The 17,031-nt window shown below is 50.0% G+C and overlaps 7 protein-coding genes across 14 annotated transcripts; 5 read left to right on the forward strand and 2 right to left on the reverse strand.

Annotated features, from left to right (window-relative positions):
• The first annotated feature begins 473 nt into the window (after positions 1–473).
• On the forward strand, positions 474–3,894 carry LOC136189996 (golgin subfamily A member 6-like protein 26). Of its 4 annotated transcripts, none has more exons than XR_010670490.1 (11): positions 474–789; positions 842–1,442; positions 1,788–2,250; positions 2,297–2,332; positions 2,384–2,401; positions 2,453–2,521; positions 2,581–2,793; positions 2,847–2,885; positions 2,932–3,301; positions 3,357–3,435; positions 3,482–3,894. XR_010670490.1 is itself a non-coding variant. In XM_065978069.1 (10 exons), exons 3-10 carry the CDS (start codon positions 2,228–2,230, stop codon positions 3,357–3,359), a joined length of 771 nt encoding a protein of 256 aa, XP_065834141.1. In that variant the 5' UTR covers positions 474–789; positions 842–1,442; positions 1,788–2,227; the 3' UTR covers positions 3,360–3,894. The 4 variants fall into 4 exon arrangements, 1 of the variants encoding a protein (XP_065834141.1); XR_010670491.1 differs by having other exon boundaries at positions 3,485–3,894; XR_010670489.1 differs by having other exon boundaries at positions 2,932–3,435.
• Positions 682–2,186, reverse strand: LOC136189995 (prohibitin 1-like). The gene is made up of 7 exons (XM_065978068.1): positions 2,088–2,186; positions 1,712–2,016; positions 1,490–1,531; positions 1,348–1,422; positions 1,236–1,290; positions 1,045–1,085; positions 682–985 (listed from the first exon to the last, which is right to left on the reverse strand). The coding sequence occupies exons 1-7, from the start codon at positions 2,173–2,175 to the stop codon at positions 764–766; spliced, it is 828 nt and encodes a 275-aa protein (XP_065834140.1). The 5' UTR covers positions 2,176–2,186; the 3' UTR covers positions 682–763.
• Positions 3,215–4,104, reverse strand: LOC136189998 (multiple coagulation factor deficiency protein 2 homolog). Its single transcript, XM_065978072.1, has 4 exons — positions 3,896–4,104; positions 3,779–3,832; positions 3,652–3,725; positions 3,215–3,595 (listed from the first exon to the last, which is right to left on the reverse strand). Exons 1-4 carry the CDS (start codon positions 3,991–3,993, stop codon positions 3,333–3,335), a joined length of 489 nt encoding a protein of 162 aa, XP_065834144.1. The 5' UTR covers positions 3,994–4,104; the 3' UTR covers positions 3,215–3,332.
• LOC136189993 (uncharacterized) lies at positions 4,007–6,778 on the forward strand. The gene is made up of 3 exons (XM_065978064.1): positions 4,007–4,201; positions 4,719–5,671; positions 6,391–6,778. The coding sequence occupies exons 1-3, from the start codon at positions 4,138–4,140 to the stop codon at positions 6,667–6,669; spliced, it is 1,296 nt and encodes a 431-aa protein (XP_065834136.1). The 5' UTR covers positions 4,007–4,137; the 3' UTR covers positions 6,670–6,778.
• LOC136189990 (ankyrin repeat and IBR domain-containing protein 1-like) lies at positions 6,392–11,486 on the forward strand. Of its 3 annotated transcripts, XM_065978059.1 has the most exons (21): positions 6,400–6,486; positions 6,753–6,805; positions 6,884–7,320; positions 7,401–7,457; positions 7,521–7,646; positions 7,710–7,754; positions 7,813–7,899; positions 7,971–8,010; positions 8,070–8,156; positions 8,360–8,463; positions 8,522–8,619; positions 8,677–8,758; positions 8,815–8,877; positions 8,935–9,226; positions 9,291–9,421; positions 9,476–9,549; positions 9,606–9,666; positions 9,726–9,812; positions 9,882–10,614; positions 10,876–11,250; positions 11,312–11,486. In XM_065978059.1, exons 3-21 carry the CDS (start codon positions 6,937–6,939, stop codon positions 11,458–11,460), a joined length of 3,075 nt encoding a protein of 1,024 aa, XP_065834131.1. In that variant the 5' UTR covers positions 6,400–6,486; positions 6,753–6,805; positions 6,884–6,936; the 3' UTR covers positions 11,461–11,486. The 3 variants fall into 3 exon arrangements, with proteins under 3 accessions (XP_065834132.1, XP_065834131.1, XP_065834133.1); XM_065978060.1 differs by lacking the exon at positions 6,753–6,805 and having other exon boundaries at positions 6,392–6,486; XM_065978061.1 differs by lacking the exon at positions 6,400–6,486 and having other exon boundaries at positions 6,700–7,320; positions 8,363–8,463.
• Positions 11,487–11,494: 8 nt separating this feature from the next.
• On the forward strand, positions 11,495–13,050 carry LOC136189997 (uncharacterized). Of its 2 annotated transcripts, XM_065978070.1 has the most exons (6): positions 11,496–11,692; positions 11,958–12,340; positions 12,388–12,488; positions 12,545–12,674; positions 12,730–12,833; positions 12,875–12,956. In XM_065978070.1, exons 1-6 carry the CDS (start codon positions 11,667–11,669, stop codon positions 12,878–12,880), a joined length of 750 nt encoding a protein of 249 aa, XP_065834142.1. In that variant the 5' UTR covers positions 11,496–11,666; the 3' UTR covers positions 12,881–12,956. The 2 variants fall into 2 exon arrangements, with proteins under 2 accessions (XP_065834143.1, XP_065834142.1); XM_065978071.1 differs by having other exon boundaries at positions 11,495–11,692; positions 12,730–13,050.
• Positions 13,051–13,413: 363 nt separating this feature from the next.
• Positions 13,414–16,992, forward strand: LOC136189992 (alpha-1,6-mannosylglycoprotein 6-beta-N-acetylglucosaminyltransferase A-like). Of its 2 annotated transcripts, XM_065978063.1 has the most exons (19): positions 13,415–13,698; positions 13,768–13,980; positions 14,038–14,093; positions 14,211–14,300; positions 14,359–14,439; positions 14,503–14,670; positions 14,730–14,899; positions 14,963–15,097; positions 15,154–15,293; positions 15,349–15,467; positions 15,530–15,598; positions 15,659–15,754; positions 15,819–15,902; positions 15,958–16,020; positions 16,082–16,198; positions 16,256–16,330; positions 16,396–16,495; positions 16,545–16,602; positions 16,656–16,992. In XM_065978063.1, exons 1-19 carry the CDS (start codon positions 13,449–13,451, stop codon positions 16,852–16,854), a joined length of 2,283 nt encoding a protein of 760 aa, XP_065834135.1. In that variant the 5' UTR covers positions 13,415–13,448; the 3' UTR covers positions 16,855–16,992. The 2 variants fall into 2 exon arrangements, with proteins under 2 accessions (XP_065834134.1, XP_065834135.1); XM_065978062.1 differs by having other exon boundaries at positions 13,414–13,698; positions 14,359–14,670.
• The last annotated feature ends 39 nt before the right edge of the window (positions 16,993–17,031 follow it).

Below are 17,031 nucleotides of genomic sequence, written 5' to 3' on the forward strand. Positions count from 1 at the left end.
CGCGGAGCGCAGTCGGCGTACGGGCAACCGCCGGAGCATGCACCTATGTTTACTCGCCTGTAGGCGATCTTTAGCCTCTCAGGGAGTTTGAAATCGTACTTGTTGACGTCTATAAAATAGTTTTTTCGATGGCAGAGTTGTCGTTTTGTTCGGTTCTTTTTCGGAGGAGGCGCCGTACAGTTGAGGGGACCCGGAATTGACTTCGATGGCCTTGGGGTATCCGGACTGACGACGAGCGCTACGTTTCCCGATTGCGATGAGACTCGCTCCTGTTGTGCGAGTCTTCCCGATATGACGCACAGGTACGAACAAACAAAGAGCGATATCGCTTCCAAACCCATGGGAATACGGAAGAGAAACGGAACTGCAGGTGAACGAGACACCTCGTGGCCGCGCTCCCGGCTGGTCGTCGCAGTGAAGCAACTCCCTTCGCGCCCCTTAGCCGGCGCGTTTGGGCGAACGGGACTCTCCCAGAGAAAGAAAGTAAGCGGATATGCGTTTAGGGCGTGATTTCATTAGGACTCGTCTGACGACCACCCGGAGCTACGGCGAGCACGTGCAGGCAGTTTCGCTCATTAGAATGCAAAGAAGTTTCAAAACCGAAAAAACGTCGAGCACGAGTATCACTCCTCGCGCGTAAGCAAAGGGACGAAACGCGTGAGTGTCTCCCACCACAACAAAGACGCATATAATAGCATTTATTCAGTTAGAAGAGACACGATTACGAAGAAACGAAAAGAAAGCACACGCCAGCTGGAGCCGACTACCTTGCACCGACGGGCATAGACAGTAAGACGTTCTGCCCGGACGGAAGATAGGCAACGTTCGGTGATCTCGACAGAGTCGACGCAATTTCTTCGGCCGCCTCGAGTCGTCGCAATTCGACGAGCCCCTCACCCGCCTGCTTGAAAGCGTCCGACAAGAGCTGAGCTCCCTTAGCGTCGCCTTCCGCCGTAATAATCGCCGCGCGTTTGTGCTGCTCCGCCTGAAAATTCGACGATCGAGAGCGTGAGATTTTGGAAAGACTAATTTGCATGCAGCTACCTTTTCCACGAGAAATCGAGCCTTTTCAGCTTCTTGCTGGGCTAAGAAGAAGAAGAAGACAAAACCGGTAAGGCAACATAATTCAACCATATATGGCAAGTATGCACGCGTGAGGAAATGTCGCCTGCGTCAGAGGCATCAATGCATCCAGGAAACACATGTATATATGCATGAGGGAAGAGTCTACTTACCGACTTGCTTTTGCTCCACGGCGTGAGTGAATTCTTTGCCGAAGGCGAGGTGAGTCTGAATGACGACGGATGTGATTATAGGAAGAAAGTACTACTGGCTGCGTCTTTTTACAATAGAAATGTCGTCTGTTATGATGCCAAATTTGGAGGCCCTATCCGTGAAGAGTTGCCTCACTTTCTGAGACACCTAAAGAAATGGGCATCTGCGTAAGATCGAAACCCTCGCCCCTCCTCCCCCTTACACTACCACGTACAATTTCTCTTTGCGTAATTAATTCACTTGCATCAAACTGAGCCTACATCCAAAAAAACATTAGATTCCCAACAGAACGTCCCCCCCCCCCCCCCCCCCCCCCCCAAAAAAAACGATAAAACTTCGCACCAACGAAATATATCTTATTGAAATTTTAATTTAGAGTACGTATCGCGAATATCACATTTAGAGATCCCCGCCCCCACGCCCCCCGCACACGTACGACGACGGCCTTGAGAGTTTCCGTGGTGATCGACGGCAAAAGTCGTTCGGCGTAATCCTGACCCAAATTCTGATAGATCGTCGGCAATTCCTCCGGTTTGGGCCGAAAGAGAATTCGAAGCGTGATCGCAATCGTCTGCAAGTCCTTGCTGCCCGTTTCGACGGGAACGTTGCGCGGCGTTGCGCGACAATCGTAGATGATCGGACGCTGGACCCACGGTATGAGAAAATGGGTTCCTTCGCCCGACGGCGTGGGAATCACGCCGCGAAAACGATCGAATAGGACTGCGCGGTGACCGCCCGGTACTATGTGAACATACACGCGGTGACGCCTCGAAAGGGACCCCCCGTCAGTTTTTTCTTTGATATTTTGGTACCCGTGTAGAGCGTGCTGTTGACCACGCCGCCTGTTATTGCTAATCCGACTCCGAAAGTCGCTAGACGGTTGAAGAATCTCGCCGTCATTTTGTGCCACGTGATCTAAGCTAGCTAGGGTCCAGGATTTGGAATCGACTTGATGATGAACGATGATCGCGATACGTATGTTCGAGAATTGAGACCGGCTTTTTTTACGAGATTTTTACAGAACAGCGGAAAATAGAGAAAAGCGACCGACGACGAGGTAAGAAAACACCACGAAAACGTCACCTGTTGTCATTTAGTTCATATTCAGAATCCACGACCTTTGGCGGTAATGGAAAATACTTTTCGGCTTATTTTGACGTTCTTTTCGAAACACAAGACTGCCATATTTCGTCAATATCAAATTTGGAGAAGTCTCCAAAGCAAGAGGAGTGCCAATAACGCACAAGTATAAAATACTGTAGATACTATAAATACTGAAAGAATCTATACGTGTCTTCATATTAGCAATGAAACTACCATTGGATATGATCTGGATCCGGATGAGGAAACGATGGAGCGAGTTCGTGAAGGGGAGAAACGTCGAGAGATAGAAAGGAAGAAGGAGAGGAAGAGACGCCGGCTTTGGAAACGGGCGCAGAAGCGCCGGGAAAGACAGAGAATGGTCAAGCAGAGAAAAAAGTTGGTCGCAGAGAAGTTGAAACTTGAAAGAGAGAGAATGTGAGTAAAGGAAAAGATGATAGACTACATGATAGCCTATTGCTTCTTACTAGAAAGCAAGCTGCTTCTGATGAAGCTAAGGAGAGGAATAGGTAATAAATATTGGAGAGAGGCGAGTTGTGACCATCTCTCTTGCAGTGCTCAAATTAAAGCATTCGATTATATTTATTATCATCGTCTGATGCGCTTTCTTGAATCGGAGGGTTTCATTGTCGACGAATATGAATCAAGGAAGGAGGAAATGAATCATAGCATAGAGAGTCAGCTCAATCAATTCATCTCAAGCGACGAGGACGAAGAGAAAGGATCCCAAAGCGAAGAGATGGTTCAGGTGGATTCCGCGGAAGTCATCCGAGAAATGCATCCGGATGATATGATGCAACCCGACTGGCAAGGACTTCTAGCGATGTGCCTTCAAGCAGACAAGCGGAAAATGTGGGCCGAACACTACGAGAAGTGCGTGTTAGTGAAAAACGTAGACACGGACGCTGGCACACCCAAGCAAAAAGTTTGAAATAAAATAGATATGCAGTGTGTTGCTATGTGTCAAGTATTCTATTTAGTAACAGTTTGGACGATTGTGATGCCATTTCTGGCCAATTAACGTATCCATCCCCGTCGACGTCATGCTCTTCGAGAATGGTATCGACAATCTGAGCCACTTCGCTTTCTAATATCATTTCGCCAGCAGTGAGATCGTTGTGCGCCGATTCTCGATAATCCGAGAATAGAGTCGTCAGTTCAAGTCCATCCAACAGCTGATTGCCGTCAAAATCGTGCAATTTGAATAGGTAATAAATAGCTAAAATCCACGTGGAAAACACGTGATTCGAGAAAACACGGTGGTTTGATACCTACCCTGAGTGTCATCGGCGTTTTCTAACTCTTTTTCGTCGATTTCCATAACGTTTTTGAGGTGATCCTTTAGATGCCTGCACGCAGCGTGCGCTCGAGAACCGACAATGCTCGTACGCGACCGTTCTACCTCATCGCTTGACCGTCGAGGTTGATTTTGTCGCGAATATGATCGTAAATGTGTCTAGCGGGGTTTTCCCAGCAATTTCTCTATCGAATTATGCATCGCGTAGCGTAGTTCGCTCACTCTTTCTTCTCCGCATTTGATTCGTGAAACGATCTCTCGCCATCGCATCGTACGCTCGCGAAAACGGTCCAAAATAGAAGGAACGCCCACTTCCTCATTTTTTCGCAGGGCGTTTTTAGCGCACGTTAGACCATTTCGAACGCACCTTGGAGCTGTAGTGTTGTTGAAGCACTTGCACATGTGCCCCAGATCGGAGAAGAAAATTTCAAGCTTCTAGCTCGGCTCCCGCTCCGATCAACTGTATGGGCGAGGACGCGCCAACGGAAAAGAAGACCGGCTTGCTACCCTACGCCTCTCTACACATAGGTGAACAAGCGCTATAGTATTACTCGCTTATCTGTCGTGCCTCACGAGCATACTTGCTCGCTCTTACTGGCATTCCGATGACTGCTATGTCGAATAATCGCGCCAAACCACGCCTACAGAGTCTGACCATAGATCTATGGTCTGACGCTGTCACAATTGTCCTATTCTGTGCTCGTCGTAGCTAAAAACCAACGTTACGTCGACTCTCACTGTTACAGTACAATAGCAAGGGAAGTAGGTGGGGTGGGACTTTCACAATTGCCTAAACACTCAGCGTTTGTTAGGACTGTATTGTATCAGTAATGAGACGCCAGCGATTTAAATATTGGACAATTAGTAGTTCAGAAATTATTACACACCAGTGTAACAGAACGCACATCCATAGGGCCATCCATAGTACAGTATGTCTACAGCTATAGTCAATAGATTCAAATACCTGTTAGAAGGCACTGCAAAGTGGACCCTTAATTAAAATTTTGTATTGTCTATTTCCACACGTTTCTTTCTCTTTATCCAGATGCCACGTATGGACAATTTTTCAAGGCGGTAGGCTCCATCGTCAAATGTGACAATCCGAAAATTGTCGCCGACAAAGTCGAGTCGCTCTTCGGCGGCTCAAACCAATGTCTCGCCTCGTTCTGCGTCCGAACGGCGTTCGATCTCTACCTCCAAGTGGCCGCCTATCCGAGGCGATCCCAAATCATCATGACGGCGATCAACATCCCGGATATGGCTCGCATTGTTCGCCATCACGGTCTCGACGTCGTTCCCGTCGACGTCGATCCCGAGACGCTCGCGCCCGACGCGCGATCGCTCGAAGCGGTCGTCACGTCGAAGAGCGTCGCTATCGTCGTCGCGCACCTGTACGGGCGTTGGATCGACGTGACGGACGTCGTCGCCTTCGCCAAGCGACGTCGCATCGATTTCATCGAGGATTGCGCGCAGACGTTCGCCGGATTCGAGCGTCTCGGCCATCCCGACGCGCTCCTGAGTCTCTTCAGTTTTGGCGGGATAAAGCACGCGACCGGTTTCGGCGGAGGCGTGACGATCGTCCGAAATCGCGGACTCCTGAAAAAGATGCGCGATCGTCAGCTGACCTATCCCGTATACTCGAGATGGATGTTCTTCAAGAGACTCGCTCGCTATTTCATCGTAGCGTTGTCACTCAACTCCCCGACGGTGAATCGTTACGGGCGTCGTCTCGTCGCTTTCTTCGGCATCGATCACAAGGAATACGCCGTTCAATTGTTGCGCGGCTTCAACGGCGTCGATTTGATAACGTTCTTGCGTTGGCAGCCGTCGGGCGCGCTCTTCGGCGCTCTGCTCGACGCTCTGTTACGATTCAGCGCGGACGAATATCGACGGAATGTGTCGCATTGCGAGTACGTCGCCAGTCGACTGCCCAAGTCGGTTCAGATACCCGGAAGCCGGGCTACGGTTAGGAATCATTGGCTCTTTCCTATAATTGTGGTAAGATCGCCGGTGGGTGTGGGGGTGAAGGGGATTCAGTTAGCGGGAACACCGCGGTGGCGGCAGGGCAATTGGCCGAGCTAAAAACTTGTAAAGAAAGCATTTATCTCGGTCTATTGATTTATGCGGACCCTTTGTGTAATGACCATCTCTGCCAGCTGTGGTTTCTACTGTAGACAGGTTTCAGTTGCATTCCGAGTGGTGAACAAACCGTCTTGTAACTTTGGTGGTGGCGACTGAGTTTGTTTAGTTTGATTTTTCTATCCGATTCGCTTCAGTTTTGTTGAAGAGGGGTCCTTTGGCCATGACTAAGTCTTTCCTCTTCGTAACCGCTGTAACCGCCGTCGTTTAGCCTGTCGCTCAATCTGTAGACTATAATGGGCAGCGGGCTGAACGACGATTGCGGCTTTGTCGCCACCAGAATTCGTAGTATAGCCCAAGAGTCCCGCGACGTTTCGCGCGGGAAAAGACGAGCGCTGACGCACTTTCGGTTTATGCGTGTAATTGGATCAGCGATATATCGCAAACGAGCAGCGTCTCCCCAAACGAACGTCATATCCCTGTGTACATAGACAACCAATCCGTCTCATCTGAAACGTATGACGCACGTACACACGTCGGATTGACCGGTTAAAAGTCCCATAAGCTAGCACGTTCAAGTGGAGGGGGAGGGGGGATTTTATATTGACGTCACGCGGTTCATTTTTTTCTTTGCGCAGAGCAACGCCGATGCTTATATAGACGAGCTGAATCGACGGGGCGTAGACGCGTATCGCGGTGCAACGCAATTGGACGTCGTTCGAGCTGACGAGACGGTGAGACAGACGAAAGCCTTTCCTCGTCCGAGCCGAGCCGAAGAACTGATGGCACACGTCATCTATTTGCCCGTTCACAAACGAGTTCCCCTCGACGAACTCGAACGACTTTGTGAAATAATGACCGACGTGGCCGACGTCGTCGACGCGCGGCGACGATTTAGGCTAAAATCGAAATTGTAGTTGTTTGCGCAAACAAACATTCGTACTATACCGGAAATGGGCGGGAGGGGGAGATGGATAATTGCCCCGCATTGCATTTGTAGATCTTCGATACGAAAGGGTCGGTGAACGGTCTTTTGTCTGCATAACTCACGTGGTATAGACCCTGGGCTCGTCGAGTGGCTCGTCCGTGCCGTAGTGAAACCTTCGTGTGACGTCTTGTCGCGCACGCTAGGTTATAAAGAACTTCGGACATCGAGAGTGAAAAACCGCATCGCTCTCTATTCGATGGGCTCCACAACGAGCCGCTTTCGCACGGCGCTGAGTCGTGGCGAAATTCGCGACGCGGCGAAAATCTGGCGCGAAGAGAGCGCCGACTTTCGCCGAAATCTCTCCCCGAACGAGAACTACGGCGACGGCTACGGCAACAACACGCCCTTTCTCTTCGCCGCCATGTACGCCATCGAACCGATACTCTACTTCCTCTACGAAGGCGGCGGCAATCCGAATCACGCGAACGCGAACGCGGAGACGGCGCTTCATCTCGCCTGTTCGCCGGACGATTCGCCGCTCGGCGACATGAGACGCGCGCAAATAGTCGAGCATCTCATACTCGGTCAATCGAAGACGAAGTGGTGTCTCCTTCGAGCAAAAATCGATCTCAAGGACAAGGTGCAGTGTGAGAGAGATCGAGAGACGCGCGTTGGGTGGCTCCTAGGGTCCGCATTCTATATATTTATTCTTCGTTTTAGAACGGCGACACGGCGTTGCACTGGGCCGCTCGATCGGGGCTGAAACGATGCGTCGAAGTACGGCCTTCCGTTCTACGGGCGTTGTTTTTTCTAGGCGCGCATTTTTGCATTTTTGTTCAGATTCTCGTTCATCAAGGCTCCTCCGTCTACGCGGAGAACGAGCGCAAGGAGACGCCGTGCGACTGTGCGAGTCGCGCGCGTTATAACGACATCGCCGAGATGCTCGAATCGCTCATGGTCTTTTCGGTGCGTGCGCGCGACGCGTGCGCGCAAGAACGTCTCGCGTTCATTCGTTTTCGTACGCTCTAGGGAAGCCCGGCCGATTCTGAAAAGAGCGATCACGATGCGCCCGAAGTATGCATTCCACTTTCTCTTTTTTTATTGATTTCGTTGCGAAAATTCTCTTTTTTAGACTGAAACCGTGACGTGCGGCTTGAAAGCGCAAGAAGTGCGAGAAGTCAAAGATAAGCTTCTCGTCGAGACTTCTGACATGCTAGGGGTAAAATAATTCACACCGCTTCTCGGATGACTAAATGAATGTTCTTCTTTTTTTTTTTGTTTTTTTTTTAGGTTCCTCTCTTTACAGCCGAAGCTCTGCTTCGTAACTACGGTTCGTCCTCTTTTGCCCTCGTTGGTCGTCGCTTTTGTCGACCGTTTGTTCGTCGATAGAATGGTCGAAGGAGGCGTTGCTGGAAGCGTGGATGGAAAACGCGACGTCTGCGTGCGAAAAAGCCGGCGTAAAGCTTCCCGACACGGGTATGAAAAAGAAAATAATTTATTAGGAAGTGATGCAACGAGTAAAGGATTCTTGAATAAACGTTTGTTTTCACAAGTACAGGATCTCTTCCCCCCACTAAAAAAGAAAGAAAGAAAGAAAGATAGTCCCTCTCTATCATATGCATTTTTTCTTCCTTCCCTAATGTTTCTTTCTCGGTCTATTTTTTCTTTTCTTTTTTCAGCAGATGACGTCTTTGCGACAGTCAATGATATCGACGTGGAAATGAAAGCGGAATCGTCGCGAGAAACGGAGGAGGAAGTGACGGCGGCCGAAGGCAGGGATAAGGTGAAACTAGCAGTAGAACTCTCCGCCGAGCTAATGGACTAATACATTGTATTCTCAGTGTACCATCTGCGAGGACAACGTAGTCGTGTTGGCCGGCGGACGAGGTCTTATTCCCATACCGTGCGGCCACTCCTTTTGCTCTCAATGCTGGGAAACGTACGTGTGTTCAATGGCACCCCGTTTTGCGTCTCTTACCGGGTCCGACGTCTTCAGGTATTTGACTGTGAAAATCAAAGAGGGCGACGCTCACAATATCAAGTGTCCAGCTCACAAATGCAACATACTTGTGCCTTTGGTGCGTGCACCGATTCACGAACGGATCGGGGAGTTATTGATTTATTTCTCTTTCAGGAAACGATTGAGCAGTTGGTTTCCCGCGACATGGCTAGACGGTATCTTCACTTCGATATCAAGGTAAGATCAACTTTTAAAAGAAAAACCGCCTTCTGTATTATATCCGTTTTCTGTAAGGCTTTTGTTGAGTCGAATCCCCAGCTTCAGTGGTGTCCCTTTCCCGGTTGCGGTCGCGTCGTTCAATATCCGATCCAGCGTAGCGTCGTCAGCGATTCGTCCATGGCGGCGGCACTCGTCACGAGACCGGCGACCGACGTTTGCACGTGGCGTGCCGTCGACTGCGGCGACGGTCACCAATTCTGCTGGGGATGTCGCGAGGAAGCGCACGAGCCGTGTCCGTGCAACGAATGGCGTCTGTGGCACGAGAAAATGAGGGAAATGCTTCCTAAGGAGACTCAGCGTAAGAATGGTACGTCGCTTCTCCTTTTCGCCTTGGCGCGTGCTTGAAGACTTTTCGGCTGTCTGATTTGCAGGGACGTTAAGTACGGCAGAAAGGAATGCCGCGGCGGCGTCTCTTTGGTTGGCGAAGCACACGAAACTGTGTCCCAAGTGCAAGAGCCCTATACAGAAGACGGAGGGATGCAACCACGTTTCGTGCACAAAGGTACGCGTGCGCCCTTGATAAATTTACAACTCTGTTGAATTAATTAATTAATAGTGTAAACACGATTTTTGTTGGGTTTGCATGGACGAATGGGGAAAGCACAGTTCGGCGACTGGCGGCTATTTCAAGTAACCGTTCATATCGAGCGAATATTTTCCCGTCTTCTTTAGCCGAAATCCTATAGATGTAACAGGTACGAAATCATTGGCAAGCTAAAGAAAACAAAACAGGAGTCCGTGGCAGAGGTTAGCTCGCGCAGAGCAGAATGCTTATTATTATGCCGTTTACATCCGTTCCAAATCAGGCGTCCGAAGCGTTCAAAACGGCTCAAGAGACGCATCGCTTTAATCACTTTTATAACCGCTTTGACAACCACGGAGAAAGCTCTAAGGTAAGGGGTAGAATATCTTCGCCGCCGTCGCTCGTGGCTGGGTTTTGAACTCAGAGCCATTGTTTTCAGATCGAAGCCGGTTTGCTGACCAAGGGAAAGGCGCGAATCAAACGACTCGCTCTAGCGAGAGCGAAGTCGGACTCCGTCGCCGAAACGTGCTTCTTCGAATTGGCCGTCGGCGAGCTGCTTAAAGTCCGACGCGTTCTTCGCTGTTCGTACGCGCACGGCTTCTACCTGACGGCGTCGAAATCGAAAGCGAAGCGAGCCGTTTTCGAGTCGATGCAGAACGAATTGGAAGACGCGACCGAACAGCTCGCGCAGATGGTGAATCGGCCCAATTTGCGCACGCCGCGCGGCGTGATCGTCGCGGCGACCGGCGTGCTGCGACGAAAGCGACGCGAGTTCTTGGACGCCGCCGAGAAGGGCTACGTTCCGGACGGCGTCTCGGCGGAAGACGATCCTTCCTTGCGAGAGGCGACCGACGACGACGACGACGATGACGATGACGACAACGCAGCCGGCATTTTATCTCGACATTATCGACGACGACGGCGATTTTTTGCGGATTTTGATGACGACGACGACGACGACGACGACGACGACAACGTGTTGGATTCGGACGGCGACGAGGTGTCGCCTCGCGCGCTCGATCGTTTTCGTCATCTGTTGGAAATGTTGGAATCGCTCACCGATCCCGAGCGACTGTGCGCGCGAGATTCGTGTCAGAATCCGCGACGACAGAATCAATACTGTAGCGATCGGTGCGCTATGATCGATCGCGGTCGACGCGTCATGAATCGCAGTAAGTCGTCAAGTGTTTCCCGTTCTAGAGCTTACAATGTATCGCACTATAATGTACGATTGCTTCATCCCAGCAGCGAGCGATTATAGAGTTGTATTAGGCGGTGGTCCTTTGTTTAGAAAACGCTGAGAAGCTGTTCAGTAATATTATTGTTCTAAGTAGCGGCCCTTGACCCCCCCTTTGCAAGAGAGGCTTCCGCTAGAACGAATTTTTCGTCAATGTAGAGGAAAACGCCTGTTAAATCTGTTTCTTTACGTGCAGTTATGGGAAGGACACCGAGAAGCGATTCCGACGCCTACGTGGCGTCGTCTTCCAACGGCAGTCGTCGTCATCGGCGAGGAAATTCGCGACTTCGAATTCGCAGCGACGGCGGCGATCGCGCGGCGGTGCGACTCGGTTCGCCTGTACCGTCGCCGCCGTTGCCCCCGCGACGTCCTTCGTGGCTGGGCGATCGTGACGAAGAGGAGGGCCTCCAAAGGGCCATTGAGATATCAAGGCGAGAAGCGTTGAGAGATTCGCGAGTCACGTGGGACGATAACGTCGACGATTTGGGTTTTCCTAATGCCGCCGTGGATGACGACAATGATGCTGATCTTCAACTGGCGCTGAGGCTGTCTCTTTTGGAAATGGACAAGGGTGGGATATCAATATAGTCGATTTGTGACGTTTTTTGGGTTCTATTTTTTTTTCTGTGCAGATCAGCTGGGCATTGCTTCGTCGCCGCGGCTGTCCTTTAGTCGAGAAGTAAGCGAAATGGGGTACTTTGGTGGTGACCGTGATGATAATGGTTTTGATTTGGACGTACCCGGAGAGGACAGCAGCCGTCCTTTTGCGACGGATTTGTAAATAAAATGACACTGCAGTATCCTGTACAGTAGGGAATAATACTATACAAAAGGTAGCCATTTTGTTACTGAGCCACTTCGCTCCTTGGGGGGGTAACTCGAGCAGCATATGCAGAGACAGTGACCAATGAGAAGAGAGGGCTTTCTTATCATCCCGCCCTAATCCGGGTGGGGTGCTCGCACTCTCTGTAGATTGTTTCCGCGGACATGACTTGCTTTCTCTCTCCTGTCAAGTAAGCTTTTAATTGTTCGTTTTCTGAGCAAGATAGGCCGTTAGAGTCCTGTTATGACCGCAGTCACGTAGCTAATAGTACCGGAATACCTAGCTACTTCAGTCGAGTCGCGAAATTCGTCTTGCCGCGCACTCGAAGCAATGCATGGTTAGCGTTGCTCGGCACTACAGTATATGCTTTATTAGTCAGATGGGGCAGTTCCGAGCGCTGATAGTCTGCGGGAGGTCCCGCTTCATTTGGGTGGTCTTACGTCGTTTTTTCTTAGAGCTTGCAAAAAGGAGAAAGTCTGCGCGTCTGACTCTCCTGTGGACGCAGAAAGCGACCTGGAGTTGACAGCCGATCGGATTGAGAGGGCCGCCCTTTCGGATGACCCTCGCCTCCTTCGCTCTCTCTTGAAGAGTGCGCAGAAAACTTTCCCACCCATTCTCGATCACATAGACAAAAAGCGTCGAAAGAGCGGCAAACGGTGTCTTCTAAGCGCCGCTGTCGAAGGCGGACGTGACTGCGGCAATAGCATCATTATAGCAATACTTTTGGAAAGCGGGTCGGATTGCCTCGAACCAGACGGTTGCCACGAAAGTCCTTTCCTGTACGCTAGCCGCAGGGATATGCAGGAAATTGTGCGTCTAATGCGGCGCGTTGTCACTGGTATGAGTAAGGCATCCGTGAGCTTTGTTTACGTTCTCACCCTATAGATGGCGACAACGTAGATCAGATGAGAAAGCTAATCGAGCAGCAGAGTCGCGTGGAGACAGAACTTCGCACCGCTACCGGTAGAAGGAGAGATTTTCATTCGGTTTGTCTCGTAGACCTCTGCGCGCGTGACAACGATGTTTTTTATTTAAAATTTAGCGTAGCTCTCTGAGTACGGACAGCGGCGTTACCGTAGTGGGCGACTATAACCTCGTGCTTAACTATGGCGTCGCTTTTCCAAATGACGACGAATCTTCTGATAGCAACAGTCCATACCGGCTTGATGAAGGTTACCTATTTTGTGACCCTTCGCATTATAATATTGATGATCTGTATGCGTGCAGATCAACGTACGTCCTCGTTGCCTAAACGCCCTCGACGAAGCGACTCTATGCGATCGAAAAAGGAGCAGAAGGGCAATAGTAAGGAGTCTTACCTTGGCACAGATATGTAGTGTGGTGAGTCTTAAATACACTTGGTACACGCTACATGTAGGTTTGTTTTCTATAAAAATAATTTTGTCTGTGTCTGCCGGTGTGATTATTGTCAATTTAACACGTGCGTAGGAAACAAAATTCGCCTTTGGTATCTACTACGCTTTCATGGAGTATCCCAATGCCTTCATTACAGCTTTTAGCAGTTCTCTACCAACGTCGTGAGACAGTCGGTCTGCGCTAACTGTTAGATATTCGACGCAGAGTCGAGTGCATTCGCTGGCAACCGCCTTGGCCAGTTTCTCCCGTTCTGACGGCGACATGCCGCCAACGATCTTCCACACGGGCTTGAAATTGCTCGAATACAGCATGCCTGCCGCTCCTCCTGCCGTAGCACCGACAAGGATTCCCGGCGGACCTAAGAGAAGTCCCCCGACGAGGGCCCCGGCTCCAGCGATGAAGCCACCCTTTGCAGACTCGACGAACGTCGCTTCGAGATCCGGATGAATGTGCGAAAGTTCTTCCATGAACGAAAAGGCGCGGTAAACATTTACCGCAGCCATTGATCGAGTTATTTTTTATCGCATTCACGTGATGATGTCTGCTTGTGTTGCCCGTCACTGGCCGAGATGAGGAGGCCGCGCGTTTCTTGCCGATTTAGACCCTATGGGGTCGTCTGTCTGTGCGCCTGGGGTCTCTTCGTCGTCGTTGTGACTCTCGTCGCGACAAATCGGCTTTCGGGTCGCACCGACTCTCTCGTTGTCGCCGTATCGTCTTCCGAATCCGACTCGAAAGCCCAATTCGGTCGTCGAATCGACGGATTCGTCGACAGAGCGGCGAAGCGCGACTCGCTCGAGTCCGAAATAGCTCGCCTTCAATGTAAAATCGATTCGCGCATCGTGCGTAGACGCCCTACTCTATCTCTCTAATCGCAAACTCGACTCGTAGCCGTAAACGCCGAACTCGAAGAGACAGTGAGGCTCGCACTGGGACGAATCGAGCGTCTCGAGACGAAATCGCGCGACGGCGGCGACGTCGACAGCGAAAACGCCACGACCGTTCGAAGCTACGCGCCGCGCGCAACGTCGCAGCCGCTGCCGGCTCCTCGCGCGGCTGCCGCGCGGCCCGAAGCCGCGTCGAGGACAGCGGATATGAAAGAGGGTACACGCGCGGAAGCTTTCCTTTTCGAAACACGACGACGAACGATTTGTTTTTCAGGGGATTGTCTCGGCCCGTTTCCGTCGTCTTTTCCCGATTGCGAGGGGAAAATCAAAGTGAGATACGAAATACGAGTGGTTGCTATGGAAACAGTAGAAATGTCTAATCCCTTTTCGCTGCATGAACATATCTATAAGTGGGTGTATTGCTTCCTAAGAGGATAATCTCGTTAGTGGATGGCTAATTTTTGGAAGTCGGATTCTTGCTATGCCCAGTACGGAGTCGACGGGACGCAGTGCTCTTTTCTTCGCTATCTCGGCGAAGTGCGAATGCGTTGGGAAATCGTTTCTTCCGTTGACTCTCTCACCTTTTTTTTTCCAGGTCGAAAACTGGTGTCCCGTTTTGAAGGGGAGAGAAGAGTTCAAGAAGAAGCACGTTGCGCCGACAAGTCAAAACTTAGCCGTTCGATTTCAAATCTCCTTCCCGCCGGCTCTCCTCAGCTCGCCTTTTTTTTTTCCTTTTCAGAAGACAGAGATCAACACGGATCTTCAATCTCTTCTCAAAATCCTCAGCGGACCCAAATTGGAATGGGTGTGCGGACGGATCACGCGCATGTGGCCGGATTGGCAAAAATCGGCCAATTCGCTCGCCGTCGCATCCGCCAGCACAATCATTGGCAGACCCAAGAGAAACGTATCTAATATAATAATGATGATAATAATAATAATAATAATAATTAGTATGTGTTTTAGGTTTTTCTACACATGGGCTTGCTGTCGGATCGCGTTGGATTTAAAATAGCCGAGACGGCTTTCCACGGAGGTCCTCTGGGAGAACTCGTCCAATGGTCGGACTTGATTGCGGCGTTGCACATCTTGGGACACACAATTACGTTAACGCACGAAACTCAACAGCTCTCAGGGTGAGTGTTTCTCTGGCGTGTGCGACATGGGGGAGGGCGTCCTTCATTTTTTCTCTCGTCTAGTTATTTCAAGAAATTCCGAATATCGCCTTGTCCTACCAAAGACGCGAATCACGACGCTTTTCACGTCATTTTTATCGATATCGTGGGTCTGAAAGAGTTCAGGAAAGCCGTCGGCGGAAGCTTCGATCAGTACAGGTGAGAAACACGGAGGGGTGAATTCGAGAATTTTGCCTCTCTCTTTCTCATTCTAGGTGTCACTTTCGTATATTGGACTCTTTTGGGACTGAGCCCGAATTCAATTTAAAGTCGTACAAGAGACCGGGACATTCGAATTGGGGCAAGGAGTGGGGCAATTGGAATATGAATCCCAAGCAGTTCTGGACGCTCTTTCGTGAGTCGTCGTTCGGACGCGAGTTCGTTTCGTTTGACGCGGCAATTTCGCGCAGCTCACTCTCCCGACAATTCGTTTCTCGGCTTCGTTGTCGAGCACAAGTCGATCGATGTCGAAAAGATGACGAAAAAACCGCAGATGCTCGTCTACGGGAAAGAGCTCGACATGTGGAAGGTCTGACACGGAGGGGGAAAAAATAGACGAGCCGCCGATATACGGAAAAACTCTGCTTTCAGGACAAAAGGGCGTTTATTGACGTTATTGCGGAGTTCGGCGAAGTTCACGCGACCATTGGCACGACGAAAGTAGGATTGGACCGTCTCTAGACGCGTCGTCGCCTCAATTTTTAATTAACGTGATATCAGGACGACAAAGTTGATCACTCGCTCATTCCTAACTACGTCAAGAATCACGGCGTTTTGGACGGAAACGGAATCCAGTCGCTTCTGCAAGAGACGAAGGTGGGGGAGGAGTACACCAACTACTGGAACGGTCGTTGTTTTTTTTTGTAATATTTCCTTTTAGGTTTTTGTTGGTTTGGGTTTTCCTTTCGAGGGTCCCGCGCCCCTCGAAGCCATAGCGAATGGATGCTTTTTTCTCAATCCCAAGGTAGGCGCGTCTGTGTGCGAGAAGGGGCGTTTATATTCCGACATACCTCTCGCAGTTGGATCCCCCGTTGAATCGGCTCAATTCCCGTTTCTTCAAAAGCAAGCCGACGTTGCGAGCTGTAAGGAAAGGAGTGCGATATGCTTTGGGGGGTGGTGGTGACCTTTTTCTATGTACTTCAGCTGACTTCTCAGCATCCTTACGCCGAAATGTTCATTGGCAAACCTCACGTATATACTATTGACATTAGCGACGCGGATCAGGTCAGAGCCTCTTTGAAAGAAATGATGGCTTCCACAGTGAGAGAACGAGAACCAACTGACTTCCTACGTCACATCTGTGTGCGTGTCTTCTAGGTGAAGCCTTTTATTCCTTATGAATTGACTTATTCCGGCTTTCTTGAGCGCATCTCAGCGTATCTTTCTCATCAGGTTTTGATTAGCCATATACCGGTTAAGCTACGCTAGATTTTGCTAATATTCTTTCTGCTGTTCAGGATTTCTGCTCGCAAGAGTCTCACTGGCCACCGCTTTCTGCTCTCGAGACTGTTTTTTCTCAACAAGGCGAGTCGTGTCGAGACGCTTGTTTTCGAAAAGGTCAATTTAGGAAGTGCGTTAGCTTTTCTGCCTAAATTACCGATTTCAGATATGGCTTGCCAGCCGGAGTTTTTTCCGCATCTTAACAAAAAGGAAATTTTTGAAGAGTAGGCCACGAAACTAAATAAAATGCTACATATTTTATTCAAACTTGTCTTAGGATTAACGTGCAGTGCACGAGCGTGACTCAAGAGCTCTCAATCTCTGTTCCCTCGTTTGAAAAAATAGACTGGAAGTGTTTCACTCAGCAGGAGCCTATGCTCTTTAGCTGCGTGGGCGAAGACGCAGATCGGCTTCGCATTTGTCCATGCGCGAAATACAAAAAAGGTCAGATTGCTTTGTGTCTTGATTGCGGTTGAATTGGCTGAAACCGTTTGTGAAAAAGGGTAGACAATTTTTTATGAGTAACGTAGATATATATATATTTGAGGGTTGACTAAACATGTGAACACACTGTTCACAATCGCTCGCTGTAATAAAACGGGTTCTACGTTTTGTGTCGGTGGCAGTTACTACTGTACTGAGTACTGTACTTA

This window comes from Oscarella lobularis, chromosome 8, assembly GCF_947507565.1.
Source record: "Oscarella lobularis chromosome 8, ooOscLobu1.1, whole genome shotgun sequence".
NCBI classification, from domain to species: domain Eukaryota; kingdom Metazoa; phylum Porifera; class Homoscleromorpha; order Homosclerophorida; family Oscarellidae; genus Oscarella; species Oscarella lobularis.

Coding starts and splice junctions, on each gene's coding strand:
- LOC136189998 (XM_065978072.1), bottom strand. CDS start 3,993: ATGAGGAAGTGGGCGTTCCTTCTATTTTGGACCGTTTTCGCGAGCGTA. Junction 3,726..3,778: donor CTCGACGGTCAAGCGATGAG/GTAGAACGGTCG, acceptor CGCTGCGTGCAG/GCATCTAAAGGATCACCTCA. Junction 3,596..3,651: donor AAACGCCGATGACACTCAGG/GTAGGTATCAAA, acceptor CGTGGATTTTAG/CTATTTATTACCTATTCAAA.
- LOC136189992 (XM_065978062.1), top strand. CDS start 13,449: ATGAGGAGGCCGCGCGTTTCTTGCCGATTTAGACCCTATGGGGTCGTC. Junction 14,671..14,729: donor TTGGCAGACCCAAGAGAAAC/GTATCTAATATA, acceptor TATGTGTTTTAG/GTTTTTCTACACATGGGCTT. Junction 16,496..16,544: donor AGACGCTTGTTTTCGAAAAG/GTCAATTTAGGA, acceptor TACCGATTTCAG/ATATGGCTTGCCAGCCGGAG.
- LOC136189993 (XM_065978064.1), top strand. CDS start 4,138: ATGGGCGAGGACGCGCCAACGGAAAAGAAGACCGGCTTGCTACCCTAC. Junction 4,202..4,718: donor CTACGCCTCTCTACACATAG/GTGAACAAGCGC, acceptor CTCTTTATCCAG/ATGCCACGTATGGACAATTT. Junction 5,672..6,390: donor GGCTCTTTCCTATAATTGTG/GTAAGATCGCCG, acceptor TTCTTTGCGCAG/AGCAACGCCGATGCTTATAT.
- LOC136189997 (XM_065978071.1), top strand. CDS start 11,667: ATGACTTGCTTTCTCTCTCCTGTCAA. Junction 12,489..12,544: donor GAAGGAGAGATTTTCATTCG/GTTTGTCTCGTA, acceptor TTTAAAATTTAG/CGTAGCTCTCTGAGTACGGA. Junction 12,675..12,729: donor TCCATACCGGCTTGATGAAG/GTTACCTATTTT, acceptor GTATGCGTGCAG/ATCAACGTACGTCCTCGTTG.
- LOC136189990 (XM_065978060.1), top strand. CDS start 6,937: ATGGGCTCCACAACGAGCCGCTTTCGCACGGCGCTGAGTCGTGGCGAA. Junction 7,321..7,400: donor AAATCGATCTCAAGGACAAG/GTGCAGTGTGAG, acceptor TCTTCGTTTTAG/AACGGCGACACGGCGTTGCA. Junction 9,550..9,605: donor GCGACTGGCGGCTATTTCAA/GTAACCGTTCAT, acceptor GAAATCCTATAG/ATGTAACAGGTACGAAATCA.
- LOC136189995 (XM_065978068.1), bottom strand. CDS start 2,175: ATGACGGCGAGATTCTTCAACCGTCTAGCGACTTTCGGAGTCGGATTA. Junction 2,017..2,087: donor CAACAGCACGCTCTACACGG/GTACCAAAATAT, acceptor ATGTTCACATAG/TACCGGGCGGTCACCGCGCA. Junction 1,086..1,235: donor CGTGGAGCAAAAGCAAGTCG/GTAAGTAGACTC, acceptor TCTTCTTCTTAG/CCCAGCAAGAAGCTGAAAAG.
- LOC136189996 (XM_065978069.1), top strand. CDS start 2,228: ATGATGAACGATGATCGCGATAC. Junction 2,794..2,846: donor AAACTTGAAAGAGAGAGAAT/GTGAGTAAAGGA, acceptor GCTTCTTACTAG/AAAGCAAGCTGCTTCTGATG. Junction 2,886..2,931: donor GAAGCTAAGGAGAGGAATAG/GTAATAAATATT, acceptor TCTCTCTTGCAG/TGCTCAAATTAAAGCATTCG.